Source organism: Rana temporaria, chromosome 7 (genome assembly GCF_905171775.1).
Source record: "Rana temporaria chromosome 7, aRanTem1.1, whole genome shotgun sequence".
NCBI lineage: Eukaryota > Metazoa > Chordata > Amphibia > Anura > Ranidae > Rana > Rana temporaria.
Window position 1 is genome coordinate 7,141,748 of NC_053495.1, and position 17,704 is coordinate 7,159,451.

The following is a 17,704-nucleotide window of genomic DNA, read 5'->3' on the forward strand; positions in this document are numbered from 1 at the left end:
CATACCCAGCCATGCACATCCCCCCCCCCCACCTACACAGCTGTGGCTTCTGTACCCAGCCATGCCCCCCCCCCCCACCTACCCAGCCGTTGCTTCTGTACCCAACCATGTTCCACATACCCAGCTGTAGCATCTGTACCCAACCATGCTTCTCATACCCAGCCGTGCCTCCTGTACCCAGCTGTGGCTTATGTACCTAGCCATGCCCCTCACCTGCCGAGCTGTTAATTTTGTACCCAACCATGCTCCCCATACCCAGCTGTGCCTCCTGTACCCAACCATGATTCTCATACCCAGCTGTGGGTTATGTACCCAGCCATACTCAACTGTTGCTTCTGTACCCAGCCATGCACCCTGCCCCCCACAGCTGTGGCTTTCTCTATCCAGTCATGCACAGCTGTGGCTTCTGTACCCAGCTATGCACACCCCCCCCCCCACACACACACACACACCCACGATAACTGTACCCAACCATGCTTCTCGTACCCCCAGCCATGACTACTGTACCCAACCATGCTTCCCATACCTAACTGTGGCTTCTGTACCTGACCATGCCCCTCCCGTACCCAGCCATGACTTCTGTACCCAGCCATTCCTCCCATACCCAGCTATGGCTTCTGTACCCAGCCATGCCCCCCATACCCAGCTGTGACTACTGTACCCAATCATGCTTCCCATACCCAGCTGTGGCTTCTTTACTTAATCATGATTTTAGTACCAATCCATACCCAGCCACGACTTCTGTACCCAACCATGCCCCCCCCATACCCAGCAATTTCTACCATGCTTTCCATACCCAGCTGTGGCTTCTGCACCCAACCATGCTTTCAGTACCCATCCATGCCCAGCTGCGAGTCCTGTTTTCAGCCATGTCCCAAAACCCAGCTGTGCCTTTTCCTCTGCCATCCTGCTAAGACACAAAACCCCTGAAAGCAATACATTTCCTAGTGCCCCCTGCTCAAGGATTGGCACCTCTCAGGAAGTATTATGTCCATGTGCCAAAAAATTCCCAACCCCAAATAATGAACTCTTCTTAACATAGCACTTTGTTACTAATAAATGTCAGATTCTTAGTATTTTTGTATTGCGGTAGATATACACCATCAATGGTGACACTGGACTCCCAGACTCGGCACAGGGCCACGTGGAAGATGGGGGTTTAAAGGGCCAGTAATGAACCAAACATGACATTGGGTCACCTCCACGTGCAGCGGCACAGGAAGGGAGATGTTTGACATTGGTGGAGCTCTGTAGTCTGAGCCGCCACTGGAGGTAAAAACCATGCAGGAAAATTACCGTTCTCTAATGCAGGTTCCATTTCTGTTTACTGGCCCTTTAAAATAATCTTCCCCGATGAACACCCAGCGGAAGAGAATCGTCACAACTACCTCAAAATATGGACACTGAGCCACCATCATCATCAGCCGAGGGACCAGATCAGGGGGGAAGGATTTCCCGGTCGCACAGGGGGTCCCTGCTTCCTGTGCTCTCTGGATCATCAGCTGAGGGACCATGGAGGGAAGGATTTCCTGGTCGCACAGGGGGTCCCTGCTTCCTGCGCTCTCTGGATCATCAGCTGAGGGACCATGGAGGGAAGGATTTCCTGATCGCACAGGGGGTCCCCGCTTCCTGCGTTCTCTGTCCCAGGCTCTGGGAATCTCTCACTGATTAATCACTAATTGCTGCTCTTTTCTAATTTGTAGATTGTCATTTTGTAGTCTAATAAAGATGAGAACGTTGTGTGATCTCTTCTTGACGTTTATATCCCAACTGCACAGGATGAGGATCTACTGATCTACCGATCGTCATAGGAAGGATCGGATCCTCTGATTGGTTCCTTGCTGTCTGTTGGGGAGATGTCCCGTATCCCTTTCACCCTGACACAACCTTTGTGGTGTTTTCTTTGCGTTCTGTAAACATCCCTTGTAATAGGAATAGTGTGTGACAGGTCCTCTTTATGTGGAGATGCGGGGGGGTCAGTAAGACCTCACATCTCTCCTCCAGGCTTGAAAGCATGAGATTGTGAAAAAAAATTCACCGATCTCATGCCGACAGCTGCAATTGCGGCTTTGTTTACTTCCGGGTACCCGAGCGTGACGTCACAACGTCGCGCCCGGGCCTCTGACGTTCATAGAGATGACTGGTGACTAGGGTTGTCCAGATACCGGTATCGGGACCGATACCGAGTATTTGCGGGAGTACTCGTACTCGCGCAAATACCCCCGATACCTAAATAGAATACTTTCCCCCCCCTTTCCCCCTCCCGCCGCTGCCGCCGCATCGCGCCGCCGCATCGAGGGACATTGCTGCATATGTGAGGGACATGGCTAGAGGGACATTGCTGCATATGTGAGGGACATGGCTAGAGGGACATGGCTGCATATGTGAGGGACATGGCTAGAGGGACGTGGCTGCATATGTGAGGGACATGGCTAGAGGGACATTGCTGCATATGTGAGGGACATGGCTAGAGGGACATGGCTGCATATGTGAGGGACATGGCTAGAGGGACATGGCTGCATATGTGAGGGACATGGCTAGAGGGACATGGCTGCATATGTGAGGGACATGGCTAGAGGGACATGGCTGCATTTGGGGACACATTTAAAAAAAGTATCGGTATTCGGTATCGGCGACTACTTGAAAAAAAGTATCGGTACTTGTACTCGGTCCTAAAAAAGTGGTATCGGGACAACCCTACTGGTGACCATCTGGTCACCAGTTATCTATGCTTCCCAGCCAGCCGATTCGTTCTCCAGGCCCCCGATGGCACGGGAGAGCCCGGAGAAGCGGCGGGGGGGGAACGTCCCCTCCCGCTGCCTATAAGAACGATCAAGCGGTGGAACTGCCGCTATGATCGTTCTTATCGTGCACAGAGTCAGCGGTTGAAGACGGTGATATCTGAATGATGTCTGTAGCTGCCCCCATCAATCAGATATCACCGCACAAAGTGGAGGACGTCATATGACATCCTTAGTAGGCAAGTGGTTAAGTTCACATCCAACAAAAATGTTATATAGCCAGATTCACGTAGACGTGCCTAACGTTAGGCAGGCGTAGCGTATCTCATATACGCCGCCGTAAGTTAGAGAGGCAAGTGCTGTATTCACAAAGCACTTGCATCCTAAGTTACGGCGGCGTAGCGTAAATGTGCTGGCGTAAGCACGCCTAATTTAAATTGTGAAGAGGTGGGCGTGTTTTATGCTAATAAGGCACGACCCCACGTAATTGACGTTTTGAGCGTACGTCGCATGCGCTGTCCGTGGATATAACCCAGTGCGCATGCTCCAAATTACGCCGCAAAGACTCATTGGTTTTGACGTGAACGTAAATTACGGCCAGCCCCATTCACGGACGACTTGCGCAAATGAGGTAAAAAAAAAAAAAATTTGACGCGGTTCCGACGTCCATACTTAACATTGGCTGCGCCATCTTTTTGGTGGTTTATCTTTACGCCTGAAAACGCCTTACGTAAACGGCGTATCTGTACTGCGACGGGCAAGCGTACGTTCGTGAATAGGTGTATCTCGCTGATTTACGCATTCTAGGCGTAAATCAGCGTACACGCCCCTAGCAGCCGGCGGAACTAGACAGCTAAGATACGACGGCGCAGGCGGTCGTATCTTAGCAATATTTATGCGTATCTTAATTTGAGAATACGCTTAAATATACGACAGCGCTGTTAGTGTAGCGCCAGTCTTATGGGGTTGACTGGGCTGAGAGGCAAATAAGTCTAGCGCCCCCATAAAGTGGCCGCACTGCTTCAGATATGCGGACGACCGGCATTCCGCAACTGTGGGGGGGTGTTTTTAATTTTGACTGTCCTATCATCTTAGACAACAAACCTTTCTCACCTTTTTCTGCTGCACCATCGGCATGGTTATATCTCCCTAGTCCTCTCCAGAAATTTGTGCTTAAAGTAGAACTAGAGGCAACACTTTTTTTTTTTCATTTTGGATAGAGTAAGAGAGGGTTATAGCCCCTGTCAGTTTATTTTTTACCCTCCCTGTCCCATTGCAGAGATTTCCCTTCACTTCCTGCCCCATAGCCAAACAGGAAGTGAGAGGAAATCTATGCAAATTAAGGGAATTCATTGCTCCCTCCCCAGGCCATCAGAATTAGTGTCCCCACTTGAAAATTTCAGGGCGGACCTCAAACAACAAGGGGTGGGTCATATTTAAATTAGGGGGTACACGAGTTTAGTCAGGCCTAGGGCAGCACAAAACATAAATACACTACCACCTGTATGCTGCCACGGTGGCGCCAGAAAACTAATAAACTTGAAGGTTCTCCTTTGCATTCTTGATCTGGCTCAGGGACGATAAGAATAGGGGCATGAGAGCCAGGGGACTGGCATTTCCAGAAAATGCCTCCATGTTTCTCTTCATACAGTACATTTTTTAAAATAAATAAAAATAACAAACTCCGTCCTGTACATTCTTTTATTTCTCAGCAGTAAATCACATCATGTCAGCAAAATTTACAATCTCCTCCAGGTCAGAGCAAAGTATAGGAAGGACCATACAGACTTTTACCACCTGCTTCAAGCCTGGAGATACAGTTGAAACTCGGACTGCGAGCAACGCGGTTAACGAGCGTTTCGCAATATGAGCATTTTGACTCGATTTGAGAGTGTTGTCTTGCAAAACAAACAGGATTCAAGCCTCTGCAATACCGCATTTGGCCAGAGGTTTAGGGGCGCCCCGGAGCCGATCGGAAACACTCAGTTTCCGAGGGCAGCCGAACAATCTCAGAGTCTCTCCGGCGCCCCACCTCTGGCGACATGCGGTATTGCATGACATAGAGGTCAATGCGGAACAAATTATTTTAGTTTCCATTGACTTCTATGGGGGAACTCGCTTTGATATGCGAGTGCTTTGGTTTACAAGCATTCTCCTGGAACGGATTATACTCGTAATCCGAGGTTCCACTGTAACTTTTTATATTATAGGAAGGATGTCACAGATTTATTATCACCTGCTTCAGTCCTGTAGACACCCTGGGCACTAAAATAAATATATATATATATATATAAAAGATAAGGATAGATATATATCTATCCTTAACTTATTTTTGTGTGTGTGTGTATATATATATATATCAAAAATAAGTGAAGGATGTTAAGGATAGATATATATATTTCCTTAACAATTATATATATATATAATTTTACAAACTCATCGACTGCTTCAGGCCTTTAAATAATATATATTTATATACTGTATATTAAAAAAAATATAATACATACATCTTACCTGCTTCAAGTCTGTAGGTACCCTGCCCTGTATACATTGGTTTTGATTTGCTAAAGGAAAAATAGACACTGCACCCATTAGTAAATACAGTGGAACCTTGGATTACGAGAATAATCCGTAATCCAAAGCACTTGCATATCAAAGCGAGTTTACCCATAGAAATCAATGGAAACGAAAATACTTAGTTCCGCATTGACTTCAATGGCATGCAATACCGCATGTGGCCAGAGGTGCGGGGGCGCCGGAGAGCCTCGGAAACAGCCGGAAAGGCCCGAGGACAGTTTGGCTGACCTTGGAAAGACTCTGTTCCGGAGGTTAGCTGAGCTGTCCTCGGGCCTTTCCCAAAGGCGCCGACCGCCTCCGGCGCCCCCCCCCCACCTCAGGCTAAACGCGGTATTGCACACCGCTCTGGCCTGAATCCTGCTCGCAAAACGAGTTAGATATTTTAAAAATACAGCGCTCGTATTGCGGAAAACGCTCGTTAAGCGCGTTACTCGCAATCCGAGGTTCCACTGTATGGTAAAGCTCTGTCGATTTCCATCATCCAATCATGTGCAAGCAAAAATTGCCCCCCCCCCCCGATTGGATGAAGCTTTACCAAGCAAAACGAGTGCAGCGCGCACATTCTATTGGCCTTTAGCAAATCAAACCCATTGGGGGGTTATTTACTAAAACTGCAAAGTGCGAAATCCGGCGCAGCTCTGCCTCGACACCAATCAGCTTCCACGTTTTATTGACAAAGTTTAATTGAACAAACTGAAGCTAGCAGCTGATTGGCTATCCATGCACAGCTGCACCAGTTTTAGTACATCTACCCCCATTGTATAGGAAAGATGTTAGAGACTTATGATTGGCTTATTTATTTTTTTACACAGGAAAGGGTTAACCTGTATGATCCGCTTTGCTGACCTGGGATGAATACGGCCCTTTCAGGTGTCTGTCAGTAATAGTTGAAGGTGACAACCCTAAAAGTATTCACCAAGAACAAGCAGCTCCCATATCTTTACAGGTTCTCTTTTTCTAGGCTGTGGTCAGATAACACTGCCTTTACCCAGAATTCCTTCCTTCTCAGGGTTGCCAAAGAATCCTGACAGTTTGCAGAGCTTGGTGTGGTCACCGGCCTCATACAGTCCATTGGGTTGCCTGGGAGGAGCCAGGCACTAATAAGGCAGAGAGGACGATGACGGGGGGGGGGGTCATCGAAGAATGTGGTCAGTCGGTGAGATACATTCCATGTCTGTGTAGCAATCGTTCTGCTGTGGCAAAGTCCATCGAGAGATGAGAAATGAGGCGGAGCTTCTCCCCGCGTAGCATCAGGAAAGAGTTATGGTCCCACACCCCCCACCCTTGAAGGCAGGAGCCATGGTGGTCTTCCCTTCACCCCTCAAAGACAGGAGCCATGGTGGTCTTCCCTTCAACCATCAAAGACGGGAGCCATGGTGGTCCTCCCTTCACCCCTTTGACGACAGGAGCCATGATGGTCCTCCCTTCAACCCTCTAAAGACAGGAGCCATGGTGGTCCTCCCTTCACCCCTTTGAAGACAGGAGCCATGGTGGTCCTCCCTTCACCCCTTTGAAGACAGGAGCCATGGTGGTCCTCCCTTCACCCCTTTGAAGACAGGAGCCATGGTGGTCCTCCCTTCACCCCTCTGAAGACGGGAGCCATGGTAGTCCTCCCTTCACCCCTTTGAAGATGGGAGCCATGGTGGTCTTCCCTTCACCCCTTTGAAGATGGGAGCCATGGTGGTCCTCCCTTCACCCCTCTGAAGACGGGAGCCATGGTGGTCCTCCCTTGAAGGCGGGAGCCATTATGGTCCTCTAACCCACAAAGGACGGGAGCCATGATGGTTCTCCCTTCACCCCTTTAAAGACGGGAGCCATGGTGGTCCTCCCTTCACCCCTTTGAAGACGGGAGCCATGGTGGTCCTCCCTTCACCCCTTTGAAGACGGGAGCCATGGTAGTCCTCCCTTCACCCCTTTGAAGACGGGAGCCATGGTGGTCCTCCCTTCACCCCTTTGAAGACGGGAGCCATGGTGGTCTTCCCTTCACCCCTCAAAAAGCGAGAGCCTTGAAGGCAGGAGCCATTGTGGTTACCCCACCCCCCTTGAAGGCAGGAGCTGTAATGACCACCCCCCTGAAGGCAGGAGCCGTAGTGTGGCCACAACCCCGTCTTGAAGGTGGGAGCTGTAGTGAACCCCCTCTCTTGAGGGTGGGAGTCCTGGTGGCCCCCTGAAACTTCCTTAGTTGCATTGCCCCCCTTGAAGTGCACACACACCCAACCACGGTATAATAAGCCATCACACAGATCTCAGACTAATTACACCAGGGCCGCCATCCATGGGGGTTGGGGAAGGAATGCACACCCCAAACTTAAGAGCACCTGTCACGGTATACATTCTGCAGGATGAAGAGGACGGTCCATAAAGCAATGTCAGTATGGAGCACCACATATATCTATAGGTAAGGCGGTATAAGACGCAGCCTGGAAGCCATTATGGTGCCGTGTTCAGTCCAGTCCTTCTGCGCGGCGATCATGGAAAAGAGCCGGGAAAGGGAAGCAGCTCAGTGTCAGTCATATCCATTGCTGCGCCTCACACCCAGCGGACGGAGTACCCAACACTCTGCCTCATGTCACTCCTGGTGGCTCTTCAGGGATTCTGTACTGGAGCTTTCACTGTGGAAAAAAAAACAAAAAAACTTGCCGTTATTTTGTGATTGGCCGGAACAAGAAACAGAACGCAGATGTCCGATTGTTATGTGTGATGGCGTGCCGCAAATACAGGCGACCGCTGGGAACGTGCGCCACACCCCGGAGGAACACGAAAGCAGAAAGGGCGGGGGTAATCTGATTCTAGGGACAGTGCTATAAATAAGTATTTGCCCCCCCCCCCCAGCTTAATGTTTAAAAAAGGGGCCCCAGAGACACGGGCCAACTGGGCCACACCTTTGCCAGTTCTTTCAGGCCATTCTTCACAGGCCGGGTGAAGAGAACCGTTTTAGTCCCTCCCTTCTTCCGCACACACATGAAGCTGATTGGCTGCTGTGGGCACACCCTTGAGGAACCTCACACGTTACTAATATTTTTAATGTCAAGTGCAACCCGGTGTTCCCGCTAATGGCCGACTCCTTCATCCATATTGGCCTAGTCCAGGGTGGAGCGGGTCAGGGAGGATACCCTCTGAGGTCTTCTCTGCTGGGCTCCATGATCGCCCTGTAAAAAGGAGGAGTCCAGCTTGACCCTGGATATCCCTTCCCCCAGAGGAACCTTCTCACCCCACTGATGGTCAAGGGGACCACTAGAGCACAGTACACCCAGTAATGGGCACAAAGGCTGACTCCATCCAAATTGGCCTAGTCCAGGGTGGAGCGGGTCACGGATGATACCCTCTAGAGCAGGGATCCTCAAACTACGGCCCTCCAGCTGTTGCCAAACTACACATCCCATGAGGCATTGTAACGCACTGACATTCAAAAGACATGACTAGGCATGATGGGAATTGTAGTTCCTGAACAACTGGAGGGCCATAGTTTGAAGACCCATGCTCTAGAGCATGGGTGCTCAACCTGTGGCTCTCCAGCTGTTGCGGAACTACAATTCCCATGAGGCATTGCAAGCCGCTGACAGGTACAAGCATGTCTCCCAAAGGCTGAGGCATTATGGGAATTGTAGTTTTGCAACAGCTGGAGAGCCACAGGTTGAGCACCCATGCTCTAGAGGTCTTCTCTGTAAAAAGGGAGGAGCCCAGCTTGACCCTGGATATCCTATCCCCCAGAGGAACCTACCCACCAATGGCCAAGTAGACCACTAGGGCGCTGTACACCCAGTAATGGCCCCAATGGGCACGAAGGCTGACTCCATCCAAATTGGCCTAGTCCAGGGTGGAGCGGGTCAGGGAGGATCCCCTCTGAGGGCTTCTCTGCTGGGCTCCGTGATCGCCCTGTAAAAAGGAGGAGTCCAGCTTGACCCTGGACATCCCTTCCCCCAGAGGAACCTTCTCACCCCACTGATGGTCAAGGCGACCACTAGAGCACAGTACACCCAGTAATGGGCACGAAGGCTGACTCCATCCAAATTGGCCTAGTCCAGGGTGGAGCGGGTCAGGGATGATACCCTCTAGGTCTAGGAGGTCTTCTCTGTAAAAAAAAAAAGGGAGGAGCCCAGCTTGACCCTGGATATCCTATCCCCCAGAGGAACCTACCCACCAATGGCCAAGTAGACCACTAGGGCGCTGTACACCCAGTAATGGCCCCAATGGGCACGAAGGCTGACTCCATCCAAATTGGCCTAGTCCAGGGTGGAGCGGGTCAGGGAGGATCCCCTCTGAGGGCTTCTCTGCTGGGCTCCGTGATCGCCCTGTAAAAAGGAGGAGTCCAGCTTGACCCTGGACATCCCTTCCCCCAGAGGAACCTTCTCACCCCACTGATGGTCAAGGCGACCACTAGAGTGCAGTACACCCAGTAATGGGCACGAAGGCTGACTCCATCCAAATTGGCCTAGTCCAGGGTGGAGCGGGTCAGGGATGATACCCTCTAGAGGTCTTCTCTGTAAAAAGGGAGGAGCCCAGCTTGACCCTGGATATCCTATCCCCCAGAGGAACCTTCCCACCAATGGCCAAGTAGACCACTAGAGCGCAGTACACCCAGTAATGGCCCCAATGGGCACAGACTGCCATGGCAGAGTAGGAGGGTTTTTTTTCTGCCAGGGCCTGACCCCCTCCACCTTAAGTGTTCATGGCCCCACCCTCAATGCTGCTGCTCCTCCTATAACCCCTCCCCCCATGGATGAGAAGAGCCAAGGGCAGGAGGCTGTGTTGGGAGCTTTCCCCATCATGTACAGCTACTCACCAGATATTGACATGGGAGGGGCATTCCGGAGTACCGCCATTCTGTCCACCCGGACCTGAAACCAGAGAAGAGCAGATGATTTCTCCGATAACTGCCCCCATCTCCGAGCGTGTCAATGTTGTATTGGGGAAGGTGGGTATCCCAACCTATCAGGGTGCAGTGCTGAATTGGGGTGGTGGGGGTGGGGCAGTCTTCCAGGCTATCAGGGTACCTTTTTGAATTGGGGGCAGGTGCTGGAGTGCAGTGTTTGATTTGGGGGCGGGGCTATCAGATTCCAGTCTATCAGGGTGCAGTATAATTGGGGGAATGTGGGGACTTTCAGTCTCCCTCCCCCAAAGTTGGGGGGTAGATTGTGGTGGGGAAGGCGGGGTGTACCCGAGGTCCAATCTCCAAACAAAGGCTGCCTAGGCACCCCTACACAGCGACGCCCCTCTGCCCCTAAACATCCTGATCTGTACCGTCTTCCATTGTGTGTGTGTAGGGTCTGGCAAGATACAGGGACCGTATATCGAGGTACATGGACCATATATCGGGGTACATGGGGCTATATGGTGTCAACACACCGTGCAGGCCACATTTAGGGGGTGTACACTGCCAAGGCACCCCTGGAGAGTGACGCCCCTTTTATACAAGCCCCACCCCCCTGCGTCATGTGATTTTAGGAAGATCTATATTATGTAAAAGAACATTGGGGTACAGGAGGTATATCAGGGTATTTTTGGGGGTACATTAGGAAGTACAGAGATGGTATATTGGGAGATATCAGAGGGACAGTATATTTGGGTAAAGGGGGTATATCGGGTACAGGGGCAAAATATATTAGGGGTATTTTGGGGTACGGGGGGGAATATATTAGGGGTATTTTGGGGTACGAGGAGGGGAATATATTAGGGGTACGAGGAGGGGAATATATTAGGGGTACGAGGGGGGGAAATTAGGGGTATTTTGGGGTACGAGGAGGGGAATATATTAGGGGTACGAGGAGGGGAATATATTAGGGGTACGAGGGGGGGAAATTAGGGGTATTTTGGGGTACGAGGGGGGAAAATATATTAGGGCTATTTTGGGGTATGGGGGCGGAAATATATTAGGGCTATTTTACATAGACAGAGAATATATTTTGGGGGCACACAGAGGATATATGGAGGTATTTGAAAGTACAGGGAGGATATATTTTGGGGGGCACACAGATATCTGGGGTACATAGAAGATATATGGGGGTGCAGGGATGATATATGGGGTATTGGGAGGCACACAGGATATATGGAGGTAGTGGGAGAAATAAGGGGTATATGGGGGGGTACTGGAAGGATATTTAGGGTACACAGAAATATGTGGGTACAGGGGATATTTGGGGTACAGGGAGGATATATTGGGGGGTATTTGAGGGTATAGAAAATATATGGGGGGGTACCAGGATATTTGGGGTACAGAGGATATATAGGGGTATTTGTGATACTGGAAGGATATCTGGGGTACATAGATAATTGGGGGTGCAGAGAGGATAGATGAGGTATTTGGGAGGCACGAAGGATATGTGGGGGTACTGGGAGGATATTTAGGGTACAAATATATGGGGGCACATGGAGGATATGTTGGGGTACATAGATATATGGGGGTACAGGGAGGATATTTGGGGTACAGGGGGATATATGGGGGCATAAGAATATGTTGGGGCACACAAATGATATTAAGGGGTGTACACATATTGAGGGGTACAGGGGGGTGTACAGATATTAGGGGTGCATATGGAGAATATATGAGGGCATAGGAAAGATATTTGGGGGTACACAAAGGATATATGGGGGGACATGGATGACATTAGGTGGTGTACAGATATTTGGGGGTTCACAGAGGATATATGTGGTACATGGATATTAGGGGGTGTACACAGTTATTAGGGGGGATATATGGAGAATATATGAGAATACAGGGAGGATATTTGGGGGTGTACATGGATGATATTTGGGGGTACATGTGGATATATGGAGAATATGAGGGTATAGGGAGGATACATGGGGCATAAGGAGAATATATGGGGGTATATGGAAGATATGTTGGGGCACACAGATATTAGTGGGATATTAGGGGGCATATGGAGAATATATGATATATGGGGGTACACAGAGGATATATGGGGGACATGTATGACATTGGGGGTGTACACAGATATTTGGGGGGTACAGGGGGGCATATGAAGAATATGTGAGGGTATAGGAAGGATATCTGGGGGACATGTATGACATTAGGGGTGTACACAGATATTTGGGGGGTACAGGGGGGCATATGGAGAATATGTGAGGGTATAGGAAGGATATTTGGGGGTACACAGAGGATATATGGGCGACATGTATGACATTAGGGGTGTACACAGATATTTGGGAGGTACATATGGAGAATATGAGGGTATAGGGAGGATATCTGGGGGTACACAGATATTAGGGGGTTCACATAGGATATATGGGGACATGGATATTAGGGGGTGTTACCATATTTTGGGGTACAGGGAGTTATATGGGCCATATGGAGAATATTTGGGGGTACACAGAGGATATACTGGGGGGTACAGGTGGATATATGGAGAATATATGAGGGTATAGGGAGGATATATTGGGGTGTACACGGATATTAGGGGGTACAGGGAGTTATATGGGCCATATGGAGAATATTTGGGGATACACAGAGGATATACTGGGGGGTACAGGTGGATATATGGAGAATATATGAGGGTATAGTGAGGATATTGGGGGGTGTACGCGGATATTAGGGGGTACAGGAGGTGTACACGGATATTAGGGGGTACAGGAGGTGTACACGGATATATTGGGGTGTACACGGATATTAGGGGGTGCCAGCTGCTCACACCACACTGCCCAGGCACCTCTGGACGGTGACGCCCCGCCCCCCCGTGTCATGTGATCTCGGGGTCTCACCCTGCCGGTAGTAGAAGGCGGTCACGGTGGGTCCGTAGCCTCTCCAGGCCAGGTGGATGGCGGTGACGCTGAGGAGCAGCCAGGCCAGGAGGAGGCGGAAGAGGGCGGCTCTCAGGTCATTCCTCTCCCACTCTTCACCGAACTCGGAGCCCAGAGCCAGGAACTGAGCCCAGAACTGAGAGACCAACTCCGACCCCCACACCGCCATCTTCTCCCCTCACCCCGCCATCTTACGGCGAGACCCGCCCACAGCCCGGCCCCCACCGAAGGGCCAAGCCACGCCCCACCCGCCTGACTGTCACCGCAGAGCCCCGCCCTTCGATCGTGTTAGCCACCAGCCTGAGCCCCGCCCACCACCAGCCTATCGCTCCTCAGTAGGTCGTTTTTTTCACCATTGCTTCGTGTAGCCCCGCCCCTAGCTTGCCCAGCCCGCCTACCAAAAGAGCTCGCTGGGAGGGCCCGAGATAGATCTAGCTCCTCCCAGTATATGTTCCTCCCGTTCCCATAGCGACCAATCAGCTTCCAGCTCTCGTGTCTACAGGGATGACAGGGGGCAGCTGATTGGCTACTGTAGACAGCACACGCTGTAATAATACTGTCACAAGGTCATGACCAGTGTGAGGAGAACCTGTCACCCCAGGTCTATGAGGGGATGATAGAGTGTGGGTTGGGGCTCCCGCCCTCGCTGTGATCCCCATAACCTCTCGGGGGGGGGGGGGGCTGTGCTTACAAATCCCTTCACCAAATTCTGAACCTGCCCACCCTGTATACAACGTGACCCTTCTTCCCCTCAATCCTGATCATAAAAACCATCCCCACACCATGAGTCTCCAACCACCATGCTTCACAGTTGGGCGGTGCTCTCAAAGTGATCTTTTCACCACATTTTGCACCAAAAACCTTTCAGCTCTGGATTTTATAGCCCTCCAGGGCATCTCTGGCTGTGGTCATGATCTCTGACCGGCTGAAAGGCGAACCAGCTCTGTATGGGGCTCCACCCTCCTTTCCCTCAATCCTGACTAGGGCTGCAACGGATCACAGGTGATCCGTGATCCGAACGGGTCACTCCCTTCGGATCGGCACACACTGTGATCCGCGGATTGCCGCGGCTCCGGAGCTAGGCCGAAGCCGCGGCCTTTCCTAATGTTATGTCTGCGGCTCCGGAGCTAGGCCGAAGCCGCGGCCTTTCCTAACGTTATGGTCTGCGGCTTCGGCCTACCTCCGGAGCCATGGCTATAACGTTAGGAAAGGCCGCGGCTTCGGCCTAGCTCTGGAGCCACGGCAATAACATTAGGAAAGGCCGCGGCTTCGGCCTAGCTCCGGAGCCACGGCAATAACATTAGGAAAGGCCGCGGCCATCTTGGTACACCCGGCAGCAGCCCTCCTCCTCTGTTTACACCCACAGAGGAGGAGGAGCCTGCACTCGGACACACCACTGGAAGTGACTCTGTACTACCTGAGGGGGGGGGGTTTGTCTTACTTGAGAGGGGGGCTGTCTTGCCTGAGGGTGGGGGCTGTCTTGCCTGAGGGTGGGGGCTGTCTTGCCTGAGGGTATGTGGATATTACAGTGGGGGGGGGATGTGGATATTACAGTGGTGGGGAGGGAGGGAGATGTGGATATTACAGTGGGGGAGAATTTTTTTTTTGCCGATCCGAAAAATGATCCGATCCGTGACTCCTGATCCGAGGAACGATCCGAACCGTGAGTCTCCCACCACCATGTTTCACAGTTGGGATGGTGCCACACCTTCCAACATTTTGAGATGGGAATGAGGGACACCTACTACCAAATGTATGTAGGCATTGGACACGCCCCCTGCCACACCCCCTTAAAGGAGAGTTAAACAAAAAAATTTTTTTTTTTACCACCACTATTCCTTTATATTGGCTTTTAAAATTTACAAATGCAGCAATTTAGAAATCAGATGAAAGGTTTAGCACTGAAAAAAAACTTTCGATAGATAAAAGGTGCATTTTATATACAACTCTATAGATCAGACCAAAATGAGGGACAATCCTGACCATGAAAACCATCCCCACACCATGAGTTTCCCATCCCACCACCCTACTTCACAGTTGGGATGGTGTTCTCAAAGTGATGAGCAGCGTCATCTCTCCACCAGGTTCTGACCCAGCCCCGTATGTAACATGACCCTTCTTCTTCCCCTCAATCCTGACCAAGAAAACCATCCCATACCATGAGTCTCCCTCCACTATGTTTCACAGTTGGGATGGTGGTCTCAAAGTGATGAGCAGCGTTGTCTCTCCACCACATTCTGAACCAGCCCTGAATATAAGTTGACCCTTCTCCCCCCCTCAATCCTCACAATGAAAACCATCCCCACACTATAAGCCTCCCACCGTCATGCTTCACAGTTGAGATGGGAGGAAGCAGGTAAGCGGAGCTTCCCCTTTTGGGTGGAGCTCCACATCAAACTGGAGAGGGGTTAGGCCCCTTGTCAGGTTTTTATTTTTGCCTGTGCCCCCCCCCCCCCATTAGGGAGATTTCCCCTCTGTATTTGTCCTGTTAACTGTTATCATCGACAGAGAAAGAAATCAAAAATGTTGGGTTGTCACAAGAACAGGAATAGAGGGGAAATCTTCCGCTGGGGACACTAGTTCTGGTGACAATCGGGGATTCCCTTAATTTGGAGGGATTTTCTCTCACTTCCTGTCTTGGCTATGGATCAGGAAATGAAGGGAAATCGCCCCAATGGGGACACAGATGGTGAAAAGGAACTGACACCCTCACTCTATACAGAATAAAAAAAAACGTTTTGTCTGTAGCTCCGCTTTATGAATGGGCGGAGCTTAGATGGATCTTCAACCTCTGAGTCATATTTCTATAGCCGGACTCTTCTGCTCTTTATTCCGGATGTGTTCCCATAATTCCCCGAATTTCACAATGTTTATTATTCAGATTTATATCAATCCTGGAACCTCCCCCTTCAGTGTCAGTGTCCCCCCCTAGTGTCAGTGTCCCCTACCCCCAGTGTCAGTGTGATTAGCGTCCCCCCCTCCCCCCAGTGTCAGTGTCCCCCCTCCCCCAGTGTCAGTGTCCCCTCCCCCCAGTGTCCCCACTTCCCACCAGTGTCAGTATGATCAGTGTCCCCCCTCCTCCCAGTGTCAGTGTAATCAGTGTCCCCCTCCCCCCAGTGTCAGTGTGATCAGTGTCCCCCCTCCCCCAGTGTCAGTGTGATCAGTGTCCCCCTCCCCCAGTGTGATCAGTGTCCACCCTCCCCCAGTGTCAGTGTGATTAGTGTCCCTCTCCCCCCAGTGTCGTTGTGATCAGTGTCCCCCCTCCCCCAGTGTCTCCCCTCCCCCCAGTGTCCCCCCTCCCAAAGTCAGTGTAATCAGTGCCCCCTCCCTCAGTGTCATCAATGTCCCCCCTCCCCCAGTGTCAGTGTGATCAGTGTACCCCCTCCCCCCATGTGATCAGCGCCCCCCAGTGTCAGTGTGATTAGTGTCCCCCTCCTCCCAGTGTCATTGTGATCAGTGTCCCCCCTCCCCCCAGTGTCAGTGTGATCAGTGTCCCCCCTCCCCCCAGTGTCAGTGTGATCAGTGTCCCCCCTCCCCCCAGTGTCAGTGTGATCAGTGTCCCCCCAGTGTTGGTGTGATCAGTGTCAGTGTGATCAGTGTCCCCCCTCCCCCCAGTGTCAGTGTGATCAGTGTCCCCCCTCCCCCAGTGTCAGTATGATCAGTGTCCCCCTCCCCCCAGTGTGATCATTGTCCCCCCTCCCAGTGTCAGTGTAATCAGTGTCCCCTCTCCCCCAGTGTCAGTGTGATCAGTGTCCCCCCTCCCCCCAGTGTGATCTGTGTCCCCCTTCCCCCATGTGATCAGTGCCCCCCTCCCCCCAGTGTCATCGGTGTCTCCCCTCAGTGTCCCTTCTCCCCCCAGTGTCATCAGTGCCCCCTCCCTCAGTGTAATTAGTGTTCCCCCCTCCTTCCAGTGTCCCCCCTCCTCCCAGTGTCAGTGTGATCAGTGTCCCCCCTCCCCCCAGTGTCAGTGTGATCAGTGTCCCCCCTCCCCCCAGTGTCAGTGTGATCAGTGTCCCCCCTCCCAGTGTAATCAGTGTCCCCTCCCTCAGTGTCAGTGTGATCAGTGTCCCCCCTCCCCCCAGTGTGATCTGTGTCCCCCTTCCCCCATGTGATCAGTGCCCCCCTCCCCCCAGTGTCATCGGTGTCTCCCCTCAGTGTCCCTTCTCCCCCCAGTGTAATTAGTGTTCCCCCCTCCTTCCAGTGTCCCCCCTCCCCCCAGTGTCAGTGTGATCAGTGTCCCCCCTCCCCAGTGTCGGTGTGATCAGTGTCCCCCCTCCTCCCAGTGTCAGTGTCCCCCTCCCCCCACAGTCAGTGTGATCAGTGTCCCCCCTCCCCCAGTGTCAGTGTGATCAGTGTCCCCCCTCCCCCAGTGTCAGTGTGATCAGTGTCCCCCCTCCCCCCCAGTGTCAGTGTGATCAGTGTCCCCCCTCCCCCCAGTGTCAGTGTGATCAGTGTCCCCCCTCCCCAAGTATCAGTGTGATCGGTGTCCCCCCTCCCCAGTGTCAGTGTGATCAGTGTCCCCCCTCCCCAGTGTCAGTGTGATCAGTGTCCCCCCTCCCCAGTGTCAGTGTGATCAGTGTCCCCCCTCCCCAGTGTCAGTGTGATCAGTGTCCCCCCTCCCCCCAGTGTTT

The 17,704-nt window shown here is 51.7% G+C and overlaps 1 protein-coding gene across 1 annotated transcript; it reads right to left on the reverse strand.

Annotated features, from left to right (window-relative positions):
* Positions 1–7,118: 7,118 nt before the first annotated feature.
* On the reverse strand, positions 7,119–13,288 carry TCTA (T cell leukemia translocation altered). The gene is made up of 3 exons (XM_040358809.1): positions 13,035–13,288; positions 10,102–10,156; positions 7,119–7,930 (listed from the first exon to the last, which is right to left on the reverse strand). Exons 1-3 carry the CDS (start codon positions 13,240–13,242, stop codon positions 7,888–7,890), a joined length of 306 nt encoding a protein of 101 aa, XP_040214743.1. The 5' UTR covers positions 13,243–13,288; the 3' UTR covers positions 7,119–7,887.
* Positions 13,289–17,704: the final 4,416 nt, after the last annotated feature.

Coding starts and splice junctions, on each gene's coding strand:
- TCTA (XM_040358809.1), bottom strand. CDS start 13,242: ATGGCGGTGTGGGGGTCGGAGTTGGTCTCTCAGTTCTGGGCTCAGTTC. Junction 10,157..13,034: donor CGCCTTCTACTACCGGCAGG/GTGAGACCCCGA, acceptor CTCTGGTTTCAG/GTCCGGGTGGACAGAATGGC. Junction 7,931..10,101: donor CCCTCCCATGTCAATATCTG/GTGAGTAGCTGT, acceptor TTTTTTCCACAG/TGAAAGCTCCAGTACAGAAT.